Here is a 20,136-nt window from a genome sequence, read left to right as displayed (position 1 = left end):
AATTAAGGAAAAAAAGCTTCTTGACATTTCTAAATAAACTACTTAGGAGACAAAACATTCGCATTTTAAATCTAAAACGGACAAAGAGGGCAGACTGAAGATTATAATGCAAATCTTCATTTAACCAGATTTAGATTTTAGAAACTTTTTTTTAATGTAAGTGTGATTTTAATTCATGCTTTTTGAAAAGGGATTGGGAAAACTAAACAAGCAAGCAGCCATATTAAAATATGTACATACGCATTTGCAAATGTTGGTTAACATGAAATTTCAATCAGTTTCAACATGTGAGGTGTGATGCTATAATTCATCGGTAACACTTTACAACAAGGTTCATTAGTTAACTACATTAGTTAACATGAACTAATAATGAACTGCACTTATAAAGCATTTATTTAACTTTGTTAATGTTAATTTCATTATACTCTCTAAAAAATGCTGGGTTAAAAACAACCCAAGTTGGGTTGAAAATGGACTAACCCAGCAATTGGGTTGTTTTAACCCAGTGAATGGGTTGTTTTAACATTTAGTATTAGATGAATTGGTAACACTTTACAATAAGGTTTTATTAGTTAACATTAGTTCATGTATTAACTAACATGAACTAACCATGAGCAGTACATTTGTTTCTGCATTTGTGTAATTTGTTAAAATACAGATGTTTATGGTTTGTTCATGTTAGTTCATTGTAAAGAAGATTTTAATAATGTACACTCTAAAAAATGCTGGGTTTAAAACAACCCAGGTTGGGATGAAAATAGACTAACCCAGCAATTGGGTTGTTTTAACCCAGTAAATGGGTCGTTTTAACCCAGTGGTTGGGTTAAATGTTTGCTTAAAACAACCCAATTGCTGGGTTAGTCCATTTTCAACCCAACCTGGGTTGTTTTTAACCCAGCATTTTTTATGCTCATGGTTAGTTCATGTAAGTTAATACATTAACTAATGTTAACTACTGAAACCTTATTGTGTGTGTGTGTGTGTGTGTGTGTGTGTGTGTGTGTGTGTGTGTGTGTGTGTGTGTGTGTGTGTGTGTGTGTGTGTGTGTGTGTGTGTGTGTGTGTGTGTGTGTGTGTGTGTGTGTGTGTGTGTGTGTGTGTGTGTAATGTAATCCAATTCATATTTATATTAAATATATAAACATTAAGTAAAGTAGTAAGGGCGAAATGTGATTTTAAAAAATGGTAACCAGTATCTGGATCTAAAATACACTCAGATTTCTAAATCTTTATGTTAAATGAAAAAAAGTGAATGCACATGTTTGATGTACCCAAAAACACTACTAATAAAGTACTTAAAAGGGTTTGAGTTGGCGATCAAATAAAAGAACCACCGGAACCACCAATTGACTCCCTGTGTTTTTACATTGATGACGTCTGCTATTGATTAACAGACCTTGATGATTTGCCATGGTTATTCTGCATTATCAGTCCTCAGTTTCCCCTGAAATTTGTCTCCATGACCATAAAGTTGTAAGAAACCCAGGGGATCCAGCAGGTTGTGGGAAAAATCGCACCTTCTGTGCAGCTTGTGATGCCATGCAAATGAAGAGCAATTCCACTGAGAAAGAGGGGACGCAAAACTGCTTTCATCCATTTTATTGAGCTGCAACCGTCATCCTTAACCCCTGATAAACAAACAGGGCTACCTTCTTAATTTGCTTAGGGAGCAATTTAGACTTGTACAAGCCCCCCTGCTGAACTGGCAGAATGGCAGGGGTGAGAGAATGGGATGACCCAGACCTCTAAGCTGCCTTTACTTCACATTCTGCCTAACCCTGGTCATAAAACCCTTCCTGCAAATTGGAGCTCAATGGAGGAAACATGGGTTGAAATGATGGAGATAAGTCCACCTCGAGTGCTTTTTCTAGCACCCATACAAGATCTGAGTGTTCACAATGACTAAGCCATTAAAAGTCTATACTAAAAGTCAAAACTTTTTATAGTAAATCTGCTGAATAATACACAAACTGATCCACAGGAAAGAGAGTAACGGATCAGTATGGTTTTACTGAAGCAAATAAAATAGCAAGACGATATTAGCAGTATTCCTATATAAAGCGCACAAGCCAACAGCCAATTACAAAGTTGTAATTGACATGCAAACATTGTTCAAAGAGAAGATGGGACACAACAGTTTTACTGTTTGTATATGGGACATATGGAAGAACTGTTGACTTTTCCAATTGGAGCTGTAATCTTTTGTTTGCCCATGCATTTCTAAGGCTGACTGTCTGAATGATCTGAACAATTACAGGCTAAATGTGTTTGCCAGCCACACAGAGCACCCTGCACCCCTCTAAAAAGATCAAAAGGGAAGATTCCCCCTCCTTCTTCATCTCCTTTCAGTCATGACAATTCAGCTGGAAAGCCAACCATAAATGTTTTTTTTGAATTTCCAGTATGGGACACATTTATCCAGAAATGGAAGGTTAATTAATTGAGGAACGCCACGTTTCATCTACAGGAACTGATCACCCAAATATGAAAATTATGCCATTATTATTTACTTATCTGTAACATCTTTAAGCAGCCTATCTTATACACAAAATAGGCTCCAAAAAGAGAGAAAAACATCATTACAGCAATCCGCCTGACTAGTACACCATATTCCAAGTCTCCTGAAGTCATATGATAGCTTTGTACGAGAAACAGACAGAAATGTAAGTCATTATTAACTGATAATCTTCCCCTCCAATGATCTGTTAACTTGAGAAATGCTGTGACTGGATCATTTAGTCAGTGAGTTGAACTCAACAACCGGATCGGTCCAAGTTGTGAATGAATCACTCAGGATCGGTGATTCATTGAAAAGATCCGACTCAAAAGACAGATTCAAACTGAAGCGAACATTGCTATCTCTCTCATGATCTCTGAATGTGCCAAGGAGAGATTTTTTGTGAATATGACTTAAATCTTGTTCTGTTTTGCAATATAGCGTCTTATATGAGTGTTGGAATGACATTAGAATAAAAAAATATAACAGATTTTATGTGTGAACTATGCCTTTAATGTATGATATGAAGTATGAACTATTGTTTAAAATGTGTTGAAAGAAATTAATCTTCTATTTCTATAATATTAGAATGATTTCTAAAGGATCATGTGACTGAAGACTGGAGTAATGATGCAGAAAATCCAGCTTGCATCACAAGAATAAATAACATTTTAAAATGTATTAAAATAGAAACAGTTATTTTAAATTGCAATAATATTTCACAATATTTATATTTTTACTGATGCAAGCCTTGGTAAGCAGACGTCTTTCAAAAAAAAATGTTTTTTTAAATCGTACCTGCTTCAAACTTTTGAAAGGTAGTGCAGACCGCAATATCTAAAGCAATAACTTTACACTGCATTCCCTAAACAGCCAAACAAATCTGGTATTTCCTTCATTTCCATTTCCTTCTTGATGTTATAAACAGCTTAACAATACACTAACAATATTTGTCTTGTGAAAGATTGTAAGTGTTTGTAACAAACTCCTATTGTTGCCAAAGAGATTAAGGCTGAAAGTTAAGAACGAAGTGTGTAAACCATGATTTCTATAGCAACGGAGAGAAAGAGAGGATGTGGCTGTTAAAGAGGTAATATCTGTGACAGCGTATTGAACTAAACTCAGCTCAGTAAAGGAGATAGGGAAACGTAAAAGGATACAGAGGTCTGCGTAACTTGGTCACCGCACTGAATGGGCTGAGGTCAGGCCACCACTTTGGTTCAAACAAAGGCAGCCACCAAGTAGTCGCATTACTGACAATCACATACCATAACCTAGGATCAAATGGCCCCATTGTGGCACTAATATAAAAAACATGTTGTAGAATGACAAGCAGTGAATGCTTACATGAGATGGGGTCCTCTGTCAATTACAAGACACTCACCATACAAAAAGAAGAGCAAAAAGAAGAAAAAACATCAAGGCAATTGAATGTGCCATAGAGTGAGGGGTGGACAAGCTGAGTGATTGGAGGACAGGCCGAGGAAGAAAAGAACAAAATTGCATTCCACAAGCAACTGAGCATATCTTCAGAGAAATAACATCTATAGAGGCTGTAGAAGAGATGAGAGGAGAAGACGAATAATTACAAACCTCAATTCTATGTCTGGACTGTGAAATGCTTCTTTTATGGCCTGTCTTTTAGTTGACCTGATAAACGGTTTCACAAATCTGAGAGATGAAAAAAAAAGGTTACATTCAAGTCAGTCCTTTATTGAAGCCTGCATAAAACATGTTAATAGCCATTGTATTTTTTCATTGTTGTTTCTGCCGTGTATAAGCTCAAAATGAATGGCTTTCAATGAACATGGATCTAAATGATCTAATTTTCACAATTTTTGATGAACAGACTTTGTGACATAGCACTTTTTATGATACAAATGTATTTTGAATACGTTTTTCTGTACATGTAGCTTATTCTGAAGAAGTGTGTACGAGTTTTGATAACTATTCTGACTATACTTGGCCATTTTGTGATGTTTCAATTTTTCCACATTTAAAGTGTTTGTTTTATTGCAGCAATGAGTTCGAAATATCACATCATATTGGGACCAGTTTTTGCTATGTTTTCTAAATTATGCACTTTGGGATTTGATTAAAAATTCAAGAATTTAAGAAAATGTTTTTGGGAAGGTTTAAGCCCACATTGCTCAACTATTAGCTATAAGACTCACATTTGGTATCATAATAACTCATATATAATAGGCGGCAATATTATAGCATTATCCTCAACACTGGAAAAATCATTCCTACAAGTTGTCTCTGGAGATGTTGCTCTTAAACACAGGAAGTGATTCTTCTAAATTATTTATGGCAAATCCTATACACAAACAAAATTTTGAAAAGTGTATACCAAACTTTTACATATTTTAACTAGAAACTGTCACTGAAATTCTTTCCAATGTATTGCCCTTACTACACAAACCCAAATTTATGCATCTTGAATTTGCTTTTGGGAAAAAGGAATATATATTTTCAGAATGTTATTTCGTATGTTAATACTGTATTTTTTAAAGTAATCTTTACTTTAGTAAAGTTTATAATCAACCACCTGTTTCAGTCTTATGTAAATTTCAATTGATTCCACAATAAAATAATAATTCTCTTCATCAACAACAACAGCAACAAAAAAATAACAAAAAAAAACAGAAACTCCAGCAACTGGTCATACTCATTTAGCCTGAATGAAAGGTAGTCTAACAGCAAACATGGATTTGAGTCACTGGCTCTGGTCAGTCACTACACTGCGCACAGCGTGGATCACGTGACTCTACTGGTTCTTGTGATGGCTTCCTTCGTTTACTGTGACTACACGCTTTGAGAAAAACATGGGCTTCTGCGCATTCCTGCGTCAAACCGACGAATGTCCTCTTAATAAAGCCCTTCATATTAGTGGAGGCAGACACAACGTGACAAAGAAAAGAGAAGAGGCGCTCATCTGGAAAAGGAGCCGCGATGTTTCTGTTTCAGTTACCCGAGGATGTGCTGTTCCTCGTCCTGTCCTACCTGGATACCAGATCGCTCTGCCGCCTCTCTCAAGCGTGCAGGAGAAGCTACCAGTTCATCTCCAGAGACATTGTTTGGAGGAAACTAGCTAAAGACATTCTTAACACTGGCTTGACACGACAAGGAATAGATTTGTAAGCATTTTGAGATACACTAGCTGTGTCGCTAGCTAATAGTTCTCGGCCTACGCATAGAACAACAGAACTACGTAGACTACGTAGAACGACGCGCATTCGTAGCAGTCGTGACGTAATACAAACAGCGTATCTTGTGATTCAGATCGTTTCTTACGCTGATAGTCATGTGGGGTTTGTTTACATGTGCAACCTGCATGTGAGAGGGACCTCGAGACAAAACGACTGTGGAAGTACAATGTATAAGAAGATGAATAGGATATTGGATTAAAAAAAGTTTTTGGTCGTATAATTGTTTAGATTAGACCAAATTGAAGAAGCCCCTCGAATACGAATCCACGAATACGAACTCTGATGTGCCATAACATGTTTAAACCATTGGACCCACAAACCCCTTTTTGAGGATATTTTGCATGTAACTTTCTTATTGCATAATTTTTCTTTTTATTGATAAAAAATGTTCCTCTTATTGCAAAAAGTGTGGGATAAAATCCTCTAGTTTGTGTCCCAAAAATATTATTTTGAAGCATTGCAGGGGGAAAATATATTTTTTACAGAAATTGTAATATTGTGTGTATTAGTCAAGCTCAGGCATTCCATTACTCAAATTAATAATTATTATGTATGGGTACATAGGTTTATGGAATTTGTTTATTGAATTTTGTGCTTCTAACTTGCTAAATTGCGCACATCAGTTTTTTTAAACTGCATTTATTCTTTACTCCCAAACATTGGTTGCAGAGATGCATTGATTTCAAACCCCACAGAAAATTAATAGAAAATCTGGTTAGTTTGACTACTTGAGGTTGTCAGACAACATTTTCTGAAAGTTAAGCGCCTCCTTGTACTGACCATTTGTTAAAAAAGGTTAAAAAAAAATGTATGAGATTTTAGTTACTATGCTGTATCCTGTTTGGGGAAAATGCCAAGTTATAAACATTTGCTTTATAAACTCACCTAAAAGTAATTTAAGTTATACTGTATTGTAATCAGAACATGGCACACAACAAATAGATCCGTCTTCACCGTCTACTGTAAGGAAATTATAAAGAAGCAGGATTTCATGTCTGCTTCGGAAGGATAGCATGAATATAGCAATTGCTTTATTTAGCCAATAAGCCAAATAATTTCAACCATCAATCCCCTGATAATCCTCAATTTTTTTCAGATGTCCTTCCATTCCTCTTAAGGACAGAGTGAGGGTGTCCCACAACTGGATCCATGGAGTCTGTCGTAAAGAAGTTCTTTTAAAATGGAAAATTAAGTGAGTTGTTTTATATTTTAACATGCACTGCATCAAAATTGAATGCATAAATAACTTGAATCGTATAAAACAACCAGGCATATACAGATGCAGAAATACAATTGCTCAAACTGGTGGAATAAAATGGTAACAATGTGACCCGCCCCGTACTTCGAAAGGGAGAAGGGGAAAAGAGGAATTCAAAAGCAAGTTGGAAGATGTCATACTTTCATTGTCCAACCCCAAAATACATATTTTTTCAGACATTTATCCTCTTACTTAGGGTGTGTATTTGACCTTGCCAATATGCACAAGACATTATTGTGTTTTTTTTTTATTAGCCTCCTCGTCACCTTAAGCCCCAAGATACAGATTGAACTACAGAAAAAACATGTGTAGGAGTAATTTCCATTCCTTGATTGTTCGCCCACAGCTTGTTGCCGTGGATACAGCTGGACTGTGATGTGCTGTATCTCTCTCAGGCAGCAAACATCAGTGCGTACCATCTGAGAGCTAAGGGGGGAAAGTTACAGAACAATCGTGTGGCCCTGTTCTCGGGACACCAAGAGGACGTGTGCAGATTCACTGTGACAGACACACACCTTATCAGTGCGGGAGGGTAAATACATGTTCTCTAGTTACAGATCTTACATCTTTAATAATCAAGTCAGCTACTATATGAACATATTTGAAGAGGAAACACTTCCTCATCTAATCTTATCATATGGTTATTGCTGACTTGATTATTATAATACAATTTAAAAAACTATTACTTTAAAAAAGAGAGAGAGAGAAACTGATATGATTTCCATCGTCACACATGCAGTGAAGGTTTAGTTTGATGTCCAAACCTTAAAAAAAAAGTCTTGCATCCACCAGCATTCTTAGGTTGAAAGGTGAAACAGGAATGTGCTGTTTTCCCTCTTTTTTGTTATTGTGCCACTAGGTATCAATTTAAAAACAGTAAAATATTAACTGCAGTAGTTCAGCCATTCAGTGAGTCCACACCTTGTTTGATTGTTTGGGATAGTTTGCTGTTTAAAACACATAATCCTGAACATAAAAGCTTTTTATTGCTCTTCTTGTATGTAGTATTATTCCTCCCAATCTTTACTGTTTGTCTCTTTTTTTCAGAGATGGTAAAATAATTCTCCATGACAAAGGAAGTGATTACTCTGTGGTCTATTATGGTCACAATCAGGAGGTGAACTGCATTGACTGTAAAGGAGGTGTGATAGTCAGTGGCTCCAGAGACAAGACTGCGAAGGTTAGTGATTTGTGTGTTGCTCTTGCTTTTATTTTAGTAAATATTAGTGCTGTCAAATTGATTAATCCCGATTAATCGCATCCGAAATAAAAGTTCATGTTTACATAATATATAGCGGGGCCAAAAATATTTAGTCAGCCACCAATTGTTCAAGTTCTCCCACTTAAAAAGATGAGAGAGGCCTGTAATTTTCATCATAGGTACACTTCAACTATGAGAGACAGAATGAGAAACAAAATCCAGAAAATCACATTGTCTGATTTTTAAAGAATTTATTCGCAAATTATGGTGGAAAATAAGTATTTGGTCACCTACAAAAAAGCAAGATTTTTGGCACTCACAGACCTGTAACTTCTTCTTTAAGAGGCTCCTCTGTCCTCCACTCGTTACCTGTATTAATGGCACCTGTTTGAACTCGTTATCAGTATAAAAGACACCTGTCCACAACCTCAAACAGTCAGACTCCAAACTCCACTATGGCCAAGACCAAAGAGCTGTCAAAGGACACCAGAAACAAAATTGTAGACCTGCACCAGGCTGGCAAGACTGATTCTGCAATAGGTAAGCAGCTTGGTGTGAAGAAATCAACTGTGGGAGCAATTATTAGAAAATGGAAAACATACAAGACCACTGATAATCTTCCTCGATCTGGGGCTCCACGCAAGAACCTGCTTAAACCAGTACATGTCCGGGCCCGTCTGAAGTTTGCTAGTGAGCATTTGGATGATCCAGAAGAGGATTGGGAGAATGTCATATGGTCAGATGAAACCAAAATAAAACTTTTTTGTAAAAACTAGGGATGCACTGGTTGACCGGCCAAAAACCGGAACGGACGGTTTTTGCTTGTAGCGCGCGATCGGCAACCGGCCGGTTTTCTTTGTATTTTTCTGCCGATTTTTCCGGAAGTGCGCCCGCGTGCACATATGCCTACATTGCAATCATTTGCGAACATGTCACTTGTTACAAACGGAAACTGGAGAAGTGAGGGAAGAGACGAGATGCTGAAGGGAATGAAGAGCCGCTTTCCTGCGCGAGCTCACCTCTCCGCGCCCTGCACAAGCGTAGAGATAGTGAGCGTTTGTTCAGCTCAGCTTCTCACGTGTTGGATTGGATGAGAACGAAACAAGACTAACTTGTGAAAAAGCCGAAATACTGTAATAATATTGTAGCCTAAAGAAGAACATGCGTGCACTTTTGAAATGAAATACTATCAGTTCTGTAGCCTATAGGATGATAATTTTTATTTGGTAACACTTTAGAATAATGGTCATTAGTTAACATTAGTTAACTACATTAGTTAACATTAACTAATAATGAACTGCACTTATAAAGCGTTTATTAATCTTTGTTAATGGTAATTTCAACATTTACAAATGCATTATTAAAATCTTGTTAACATTAGTTAATGCACTGTGAACTAACATGAACAAACCATGAACAGCTGTATTTATATTAACTAACGTTAACAAAGATGAACAAATACAGTAACAAATGTACTGCTCATGGTTAGTTCATGTTAGTTAATACATTAACTAATGTTAACTAATGACCATTATTCTAAAGTGTTACCTTTTATTTTACCTTAAAATTACATTGACTTTTTGAATATTTAACATTATAATATTATATTATAAACATTATTTGATTTAACATTTTGGAACAATTATATACTTTGGTTTTATTTAATTTCACTGGTAAAGACTTTTTTTCTTTACACGGAATTTAAAAACAAATGCTGATTTAAGTAACGTCTTTGTTTGGATTGCAGAATATGCAGTTGTTGCCTTTAATTTCACCTTTCAGCCTTTTCATTTCCAATTCAATTTCCTGTTATTTCAGATTGCGAACTTGTTTTCATTAGCCAAAAGCCAATTAAGCCTGATAAATACCAAATAAACATCATCTTCATGTATACTTTCATTCTTTTATTGTGTAAAAAAAAATTCGGAAATCGGTATCGGAATCGGCCAGTTTTCTTGAAAAAAAATCGGTATCGGAATCGGCCATGTAAAATCATGATCGGTGCATCACTAGTAAAAACTCAACTTGTCGTGTTTGGAGGAGAAAGAATGCTGAGTTACATCCAAAGAACACCATGCCAACTGTGAAGCATGGGGGTGGAAACATCATGCTTTGGGGCTGTTTTTCTGCAAAGGGACCAGGACGAATGGGGCCATGTATCGTGAAATTTTGAGTAAAAACCTCCTTCCATCAGCAAGGGCATTGAAGATGAAACGTGGCTGGGTCTTTCAGCATGACAATGATCCCAAATACACCGCCCGGGCAACCAAGGAGTGGCTTCGTAAGAAGCATTTCAAGGTCATGGAGTGGCCTAGCCAGTCTCTAGATCTCAACCCCATAGAAAATCTTTGGAGGGAGTTAAAAATCTGTGTTGTCCAGCGACAGCCCCAAAACATCACTGCTCTAGAGGAGATCTGCATGGAGGAATGAGCCAAACTACCAGCAACAGTGTGTAAAACCTTGTGGAGACTTACAGAAAACGTTTAACCTCAGTCATTGCCAACAAAGGGTATATAACAAAGTATTGAGATTAACTTTTGTAGGTGACCAAATACTTGTTTTCCACCATAATTTGCAAATAAATTCTTTAAAAATCAGACAATGTGATTTTCTGGATTTTTTTCTCATTCTGTCTCTCATAGTTGAAGTGTACCTATGATAAAAATTACAGGCCTCTCTCATCTTTTTAAGTGGGAGAACTTGCACAATTGGTAGCTGACTAAATACTTTTTTGCCCCACTGAATGTGTGTGTACTGTGTATAATTATTATGTATATATAAATGTACACACATGCATGTACATATTTAAGAAAAAAAAGTTATATTTTTATATAAAATATTTATATATATATATTATAAATTATATAAATATATATGCAGTATATACATGCAAATATTTCTTAATTATATACATGAATGTGTGTGTATTTATATAATAATTATACACAGTACACACACATATATTATGTAAACATGAACTTTTATTTTGGATGCGATTAATCGGGATTAATCAATGTGACATAGCTATGGCCATGACTAGGTGTCTGGCATTGGATTCTGTTCACTTACTCTGTGGCATTTAATTGATTTTGAAGGTTACATGTGTAGTATAGAGAAGAATTTAGTTACAGGAGAGTGTTATGCAATTGTGGGAGATAAATCTTTAAATCAATTCCAGTAACAATTTAAATTACAGTTATAGTAATGCGTTGAAGATGCTATGTAGAGTGACCCTGTGCTACTCCTTGATGGGTCTATTTGGTGTTTGATGGGTCTAATGTCATAGCATCGGTCCATCATCCTGATGCTACAAATTATATTGGAGAAACACCTTGGAAAGACATCAGTAATTCATAATTCCTGGAAAAGCAATAATTTTTTTTGATGGTTGACTCTAAACATGTACACTTATTGCTCTACAACATACATTATTCAAAGGTTTAGGGTCGGTATGATTTTAAAATGACTATTTTACTATTTTTGAAAGAATTCTTTTATGCTCTCCAAGGCTGCATTGATGTGATAAAATATGATTTAAAAAAATATATATATTTTAAATATATTCTTGTGGAAACGGTGATACATTTCCCCCAGGATTTTTTGATGAAAAGAAAGTGAAATTGATTTTTTTTTTTAAATTTACAGTATAAAAGTACTTACTGTCACGGTTGATCAATTTAATGCATCCTTGCTAATTTCCCCCCCAAAAAACGTTACTAGCCTCAAACTTTTGTACGGTAGTGTAGGTTATTATCCAAATGACTTGTGGTTTTTGTACTGTTTGTAATTTCATTTTAGATTTGGGCTCTGACTCCTGATCGATTTGGACAGTGCTTACATACAATCCCCATGTATGACAGAGTGTGGTCGGTGGCCATCAGTCCATCTCTATGGTAAGCCTGTATGATTTATTTGTGCGATGAGATTTGTGTAGTCTTTGTGGTTAATAGTATAACCACAAAGCTAACATATACTCTTCCAGAGACTTTTTGTTCCAGTGTTTGATGCTGTCAGTCCTTGATTTTTTTATATTGAATAAAAGATATTGGGTAAAATCATGTTGTTCCAAGACTGACTTTCTTCTGTGGAACACAAAAGAAGATATTTTGAAGAATTTCCTGAGTATATCTTCTTTTATGTTAAACAGAAGAAAGTCATGCATGTTTAGAATGACATGAGGGTAAATGAAAAGTTTATTTTAAACTTTTTTTTTATTTTTTAAGATTGCTACTATATATAGCAGAAAATATACAGAGGGACCCAAAAGCCTGAGACTGCATTGAAAATCTGTGAATGTAATTAAAACGTGGAAATTAACAAAAATGTGTATCATTTTGAAGCATTCCAAAAAAGAAACTTTATGAGGAAAATTGAAATTGGGAAATATTTATGCTTCTGGATTATTTCTAGGTCACTGTATAAGCAAGTATTTGTGACATTGATCATGCCAACTTCTTTGAACATTAAAGGCAAAAAAAAATTCAATTTAACTTCACTCAAATTGTTATGCAAAATAAACATTTTGACTGGTGGCCTCAGACTTTAATTCCCTCTACTGTATCCATGACGCTCTTCCAGTTTCGGGCCGTCTCACTCATTAGTCATTAGATATTATGTGTTTGATTCTGCAGTATACTTCATACTCACTGGTTTCCTCTGTTCTTCTCACCATATGAATCACCAACAGACCTGAACATCAACCTTTGCTTTCATCAAAGAGAATTTGAGATCTTTCAAATAATGAATGTATCAGTGGGTTTAAAAGAGCGGGGTGGGGGTGGCGGCATCGTTACGGCTCGTGAGGTGAAGTGGTCATAGACAGGGCAACCCAAAGCAGGTGGCCAGACCCTTTTTTAATACATACTCTTCAATTTATTGCCATGCCATTGCTTTGAAGTCAATTAGCTCACACCTCTGAAATGCAGATGCTGAAGAATGTGATCCCAGCCCCTAAAGCCTTAGAAAGCAGAATTTTGCCCCCTCATAGTGTGGAAAAAGAACCTATTCATGGTCTTAAAATGCTCAAATGTACTATGTTCCCCGCTTCTTAACTCTCACTAGGACATACGATACATCATTGAATGTTTCTTTATGTTTCTTGACTTTTTAAACACAGAAATGTGTTGAACCTTCCAGTTGATAAATCGTTACAGACTTTTGAACTTTAGAGAGCTGTTTCAGTCTACAACTGGTTAACCGTTTCTCCTCCAATACATCTGGGAAGTTTCCCAATGTGATGAGCTGTTTAAACAAGTGTGGGATGGAGTGAGACAGGCGAAGAGGGAAAGAGAAAAAAACGTGCAGGATATTATAGTGAAGCGGGGTTGCCTTTGCTCCTGCTGCCTTTGATTGCTCGGCCATGTATACTCCCACACGCTTAATGACACGCAGGCACATGAAGCTGTAACACTAGCGCAGAGCCTCCACCTGCCCCTGATCCGTCAAACGCACCTTCACAGCACTGCTGAAGGAATGGAAACACTGTGCGCTGGGAGACACTAGAGGACACTGACCGGCTCGGCCACACTCTCATCTTTTGTCACGACAAGGCCAGCGTGTAGCGGAAGAAAGCCACTGCTACTTGAGCAGATGCAATGGTTCAACGCAGTTTAAGTCACTCAGCCGAGTTATTAATCCCCTCTGCCCCGTCTCCACTCTCCACAGCCAAGAATTTAGATTTCAAAATAAGAGACGATTATACACATCATTAATTCTCCAATTTGATGGCTGAAATAGCAGGCCTCCAAAACAGACTGCTGGACCCAGATAATGGACCACACTTCTTTACATGTATTGACGGTGGGAGAAGTTGATGAAATTGACTTGAAATAAAGGCGTCAACTAAACCAGGGGTTTTCAAACTTTTTTTTATGCCTTTTCACCTAATGCATTCCTAAAATATATAGACTGCTATATATTTTCACGTATAAAGATCGATTTTTTTTCTGTTGATCAGTAGTGATGGTAAAGACATTTATAAAAGCATTCTATTTTAATAAATGCATTTTTTTTTTACTTTCTATTCATTAAAGAATCCTTAAATGATTAGGGTTTCCACAAAAATACTAAGCAGCACAACCGTTTTCAAAATGAATAATAATAAGAAGGAAATGTTTCTTGAGCACTAAAGCAGCATATTAGAATAATTTCTGAAATATCATGTGACACAAGACTGGAGTAATGATGCTGAAAATTCAACTTTGACATCACAAGAATGAATTCCATTTTAAAATATAATAAACTAGAAAACCGTTATTTTTCACAATATTACAAGTTTTACTGTATATTTAATCAAATAAATGCAGTCTTGATGAGCAAAGACTATTTCAAAAACATTAAAAAAATCTTACCAAACCCAAACTTTTGAACGGTTGTGTTCAAAAGTGTAGTGACACTGTATCTGTTTTGCTGTCAATATAAATAAATTAATTGTGATTAATATCATGATGCACGACCTGTGTTTAGAAAGCAGAATCAAACCATTAAAATGTAATATTGTTTATTTAACAATAATCAACAATCTGCAGTCTTTTTGAAAACGCCTGAAATAAACTATTAGCAGACTTTTAAAATGTATCTTTCTGTTCTTCGCTGGCCAAGTGGAAGAAAATTAAAGCACAAACCCATAGGACAAAAGAATTTAAACTTCCATTATTTGATTTTAAATCACATAATAAGGCTGCTATTTTTCAGTTTTTGTTAAAAAGTGCTTTTTCCTCTCAAGATGATCTGTTTCCTATGTTTGAGCTCAGAGCAACAGATCTCATCTAATTGAGAGTATGTTCTGCTTTCACTCCTACAACAATCAGGAGCTGAAACTGTAGATGGAGAGGGTTTCAAAATAGTGATTGCACAGTGTGTTTTAATTTAGAAACTTGAAGGACTAGATGGGAAGCCCTTGTGTTGCAAATGTAATTGTTCCAGCTTCACGCTTGAGGTATCTAAAGGACAAGGAGCAAGAGAGGAGACGCTGCAGTGAGCAACGGGTCCAAGGGAAGGGGTGAGGGACAAAGAAGAGAGAAAGAACAGAGACAAAGATGTCGAAAGAGTGTGCATATGGTCGCCTCTGACACTCAGGTGTTAGGGGCTGTATTGTTCCAACCCAATGCAGAATCACACTTGTGTATAAAACAAAAGAACAGCATAAGAAAATATATCCCTTCTCTCTTTTTTTCCCGCCACCATTTGCTTAGGCTCTGATTTTTATTTCGTTCTTTTTAACCTCCCTCCTCGCCTGTTCCGTAACCCTCCCTCCCTTTTTGCCGTTGTATTTTCCAAGGAACGTTATCTCAAGGTCTGTTAGTGGGATATTCCGGCTGGAGCGAAATGCCAAGGCTGACTGTCGTCTATCTTTGTAGTCACTGATCCTAACCGTAGCCAGTAGACCTGGTCCTATTTCTGAGATTGCTTTTTTACAATTTTAGGCGCCTGTATTTTATTTTATTTTTTTATATTGGACCATCTTCTCAGGTTTTTCAGTAGTTCTATCAGAGTGTAATGTGGGTGCGTGATGGGCAGGACAGGTCCTGTGCAGACTTGAAGAACTCCACGGTGACTGCATGACTTTCACAGCTGATGTTGCAATGTGAACGCTAGCTCTGAAATTCCCTAAATGGTGTCATATGGCTAGCGGTCCCAGCCTTAACTATGAGACCGCTCCAAAAAAACTGCCCCTCTCCCATTGCGAAGGTAATGGGCACTCTGGCTCCCTGCATTGTTCTCATTTCACTCCAGTGGGTTGCTCTTCTGTTCTGAATTCCATTTACAATCTCATATCAAAGAGACAGCAGCGGCCATGTTGAAAAAAAAAAACCGGCATTCACAGCAGCCCAAATGATTCCTGATTCTTGATCTGTAACCCGTGAGCTTGACTGGTTCATCCCCCCTCCAGATCGCCCCCCACCCCCCCATCTCAGTCTAGTCTTTGTCTGCCATGTCAGACTTCAGACTCTCACCCCAAATGTTGATTCATCTGCTCCTGTGCGAGGAAAGGCCCTGATTGCTACTAATGGCCTCTGATTAGCATACATTTTATCTTGAGCACACTGTTTTAGGACCTGGAATGACTCGTTCAGTTGGTAATGTGGCTCTCAAAGGAGAAATCTACTCTTTCAAGTCTTTCAGTTGCTCTCTGGAGCTAAAATTGGTTGACAGTTTACATGGCAATTAACCTGTATACTCTCATCCATAACCACAGCATGTATACTTCTTAGCGAACCATGCGATTAAGAAATAAGCAAGAGCTACCAAAGATCTGTGTTATGGAGTATCAAATGTATGTTTTAAATAAAGTGTTTAAATGTCTTATTCCACTAGAGATACTCCCATTTTCATATTTACATGTCAAATCTGTAAGGCTGATCTGAAGGCAATGCAATATCAAACAAATGACATAATTGTTTAATTTTGAATCAATCAACTTATTTTCTTTCAAGAAAGTATTATTCACTATTTAAAAGTTTGGGGTTGTAAGATTGAAAGAACTTTTCACTCAGCAAGGATGCAGTAATTTGATCAAATGTGAAACATTTCTATTTCAAATAAATACTGTTCTCGTGAACTTTCTATTCATCAAATAATCCTGAAAAGTTGTATCATGCTTGCCACAAAAATATTAAGCAGCACAACAATGTTTCTTGAGCACCAAATCTGCATATTAGGATTTCTGAAGGATCACGTGACACTGAAGGCTGGAGTAATGATGCTGAAAATCCAGCTTTGCCATCACAGGCATAAATTACATGTAAAAAAAAGTTATTTTAAAGTTATATTTCTAATGATTTCTAAAATATTAATTATAAACTAATAGTATTATTAATTTTGACCTCAAGCTTTTGAATGGTAGCATAGAATTTTTTGTCATTTTATATTATATGTCTATTTGTTATATTGTTTTATACAGTTTTATTGGATTGTAACTAAACCATTTCACTTAAGGCACTTCATGTTGGACATCTCCTGATTTCCTTTGGTCATGCCATCCTTCACTGCTTTATGTCTGTCTGACCCATCCCATTTCAAATTCTCTGTCGTTCCCTTTTTACCAGTAGATGTAGAATTAGTAGGGAGCGCCTCGTGTGATAAATAGTTTCCTGTAGTGTCAGACATGACAGATTTTAACCGACAAGATGGGACTTGTTAAGTCTGGAAGAATCCATCCAGACCTGGGTAACTCTAGCCAGAGTGTGTGTAGGGTACATCGGCCACTCTTCCTCTTGTATATCTCACACACACATGCACCACAGAGTCTGTCAGCTAGTTCATTAAGCTTGTTTGATATAAAGTGGGGTTTGGGTTTGTCTGTTTTTAGTTGGATGTCAGCACTTCACTTGCAGAGAAAGAAAGAAGCGCAAATTTTATTAGCCTGAAATGTGTAATTTGGTCTTGTTAATACCACATGCACATCTCAGATCTCGAGAGAATTACATTCGTTTAGCTTTTCAGACATTGCTTAATTACAGTTTAGATGAAGAGGCCTCACTTGGAAGATCATTGTCCTCATTGGCCGATGCAAATTGTGCATACATTTGTGTCTGTTCATCACCCAGAGAGTTTTTAAACATGGCTAATCAATGTCTTATGCAGAGAATGTAAACACAGATAGCACATATTGATAATTTTGTGCTTCTTGTATGTTGTGATGGGAAAGGCCATGTCACTGCGGACAGAAGCGTTCCTTCCATCCAACTGCCTCGAAGAGCGCAGTACACACTACCTCAGTAGTCGCAATGAGCCCACAGCGACCAGGCAGGGGGGATGAAAAGGAACAGGGCGCAAGCGTCAAAAAGAGAAGCAACCCCAAGGAGAAGCGAGAAAGGCTTCTTTTCGGGGAGGCCTGTTTTGTTTAGAGTTGGTCAAGCACAACTACAAAGATGTTGCAGGGGTACTGCCTTTGAAATTTTCCAAAGAAAATGATTGTTGGATAAACCGCCCCCAAAACGCCACTCTCTGGCAAACGGAGGGAGCGTGACCTATGACCCTCTGTATAAAAGTACAGCGAGACGTACCCCTCTATACCACCCTAAGCTCACCCGCCCCAATTTCACCCCCTTTGCTCCACCTCATTCAAGCAAAAAGAGAGGGAGAGAGTAGGGAAAAAAGAGTGAAATTCATGTCATTCATTTTGCTTCTCATCTCTCTCTCTCTTATAAGGCTGGGAGGGCGAGCCGTGTCTTAGGAGTCAAGAATTCAATTAGTTAAAAAAGGGGAAAAAACAAGAAAGAAAGCAAGAAAAGAAAGAGTCTGCAACAATAAAGCGATAACGGACAGAATGTGCGTTCCCACACGTTAAATACAGGGCGCTTACTACTGAAAGCACAGCATGGGAGCTATAGCCTCTGACTGCAGGTGGTGTCCTGAATAATTGCAGTCAATATGCCCCTTCTATGCAGGCTTTGCACAAGCAGATCATTACACACATGCCACATACAGGTGTTCCCCAGGCGCATTTGAGATGGAAACTTTTGTTATTCCCTAAAAAGCATTTTTTGCTCAGAAGTTAGCTGGGGAGTTTAACTCTGTGGCTGTGGTGTTATTCATGGCTTGTCTGTGCTTTTCTTAGCCTGATAGAGTTAGACTTTTTGACATAAAATTAAACATGTTCAGACACATTGTAACAATACTAAAAGAGACGTAAAATATCCTTTTTGAACAGTGAAAATTTTAAATCTACGTCAGAAAGCGCCTTTTTGCTAAGCAACCTGCAGTTCCAAATGGGAAGAAACGTTTAAATAATGATTTTAATTTCCAGATGGATAAAACAATACTAGCACAAGTGGCACAGATCCAGAGCATCATAAACGGGGCTTCAGTCTGTGAGTAAAATGATCAGAAATGCAACCAAAAATGTGACAATAATTGAAAATCTAATCGGAAAGAAAGTCGTGTAAACAAAGAATCCATGTGCAGTTTCGTCAGATATCTCTTTAAAGCACGCACCAGTGATTCTTGTATGGAGAATCAAACACCGCATGAGCCATGATGTCCAATTCGCGAACAAATTACTCAGGTTCTTTTTTTAATGAGTCAATCATAAAAATTCACAGTCTCGAACTCAAGTTTTGCAATTTGAATCAGACTCAGTCTCTCAGTGATTTGTTCAGAGCTATTACAGAATTGATACTCTTGTGATTCCCAGCAAGTAATTTTTCAGGCATGTCCAGTTCTAATTAAACGTGAATCACTACTTGTGATTAAAGATAACAAAATATTGGTCATTGTTTAGCATTGTGACTTTAAATTGTAATTTTGGTCCGACAAAGAGACTCTTCGTTAAGAAAACTATAATGAAAACTATATTAGTGTCCACACCAACGGACAATAACATTGTTTATTATAAGCGTACACTGCAGTTTTGTCGTTTGACACTTTAAAGGGCACCTATTATGCAAATTGGTTTATTTTCAAACGTATGTGAAGTTTGCGGCTCCATTGTTGCAGTAAACTTGCACAACATTCTTGAATTAATAATTTATAGATGCACGCCAGTCTGTTATTGCAGGGACATCAACTTTACATTTTCACGCCCCTGAACATGACGCGGAACAAAAATAACTTGATTGGTTGTGTTACATGTTTGAACATAAATGTGTGTTTGCAGTGTGTACACAACCACCCTATAATGGTAAAGATCCACCCACTCCTTTTTTTTTAATCCCATAAATAATAAGCATTGTCTCAGAACAAGCCGTATGCAGATTCCTGAGATAAAAGTGATGTCACATTTTACAGGCCCCGCACTGTTGATGGACACTGCCGTATTAGCATAGAAACCGCCCTCAGAGAGCTGTACACAGTCCGCCATGTTTATCTCCTCGCCAGAGCATTTAACAGCAGCATTCAAGTAAGAAATGTGTTCTTAATAAGCTACTAAAGTTAATTTAGCCAAGAGCAGTGAGTGATATTCTGTTTTTCTCTTGTTGTTTGATTCATATTAACAGCATATATAGCAGTAGGTACTGTATATTACA

General features: G+C 37.0%; 1 protein-coding gene across 1 annotated transcript in view; it reads left to right on the top strand.

The window, feature by feature from the left end:
• The first annotated feature begins 5,230 nt into the window (after positions 1 to 5,230).
• The window catches only part of fbxw4 (F-box and WD repeat domain containing 4), a 57,244-nt gene continuing 42,338 nt past the window's right edge, over positions 5,231 to 20,136 (top strand). The window contains exons 1-5 of the mRNA XM_079842261.1: positions 5,231 to 5,636; positions 6,805 to 6,900; positions 7,313 to 7,498; positions 8,014 to 8,146; positions 11,966 to 12,060. Coding sequence (XP_079698387.1) covers positions 5,452 to 5,636; positions 6,805 to 6,900; positions 7,313 to 7,498; positions 8,014 to 8,146; positions 11,966 to 12,060 — 695 coding nt within the window. The 5' untranslated portion in view covers positions 5,231 to 5,451. The remainder of the gene's footprint in view (positions 5,637 to 6,804; positions 6,901 to 7,312; positions 7,499 to 8,013; positions 8,147 to 11,965; positions 12,061 to 20,136) is intronic.

Source organism: Gobio gobio, assembly GCF_949357685.1.
Source record: "Gobio gobio genome assembly, chromosome: 18".
Classification (NCBI taxonomy): Eukaryota; Metazoa; Chordata; class Actinopteri; order Cypriniformes; family Gobionidae; genus Gobio; species Gobio gobio.
This window is presented reverse-complemented; position numbering and strand designations above follow the sequence as displayed.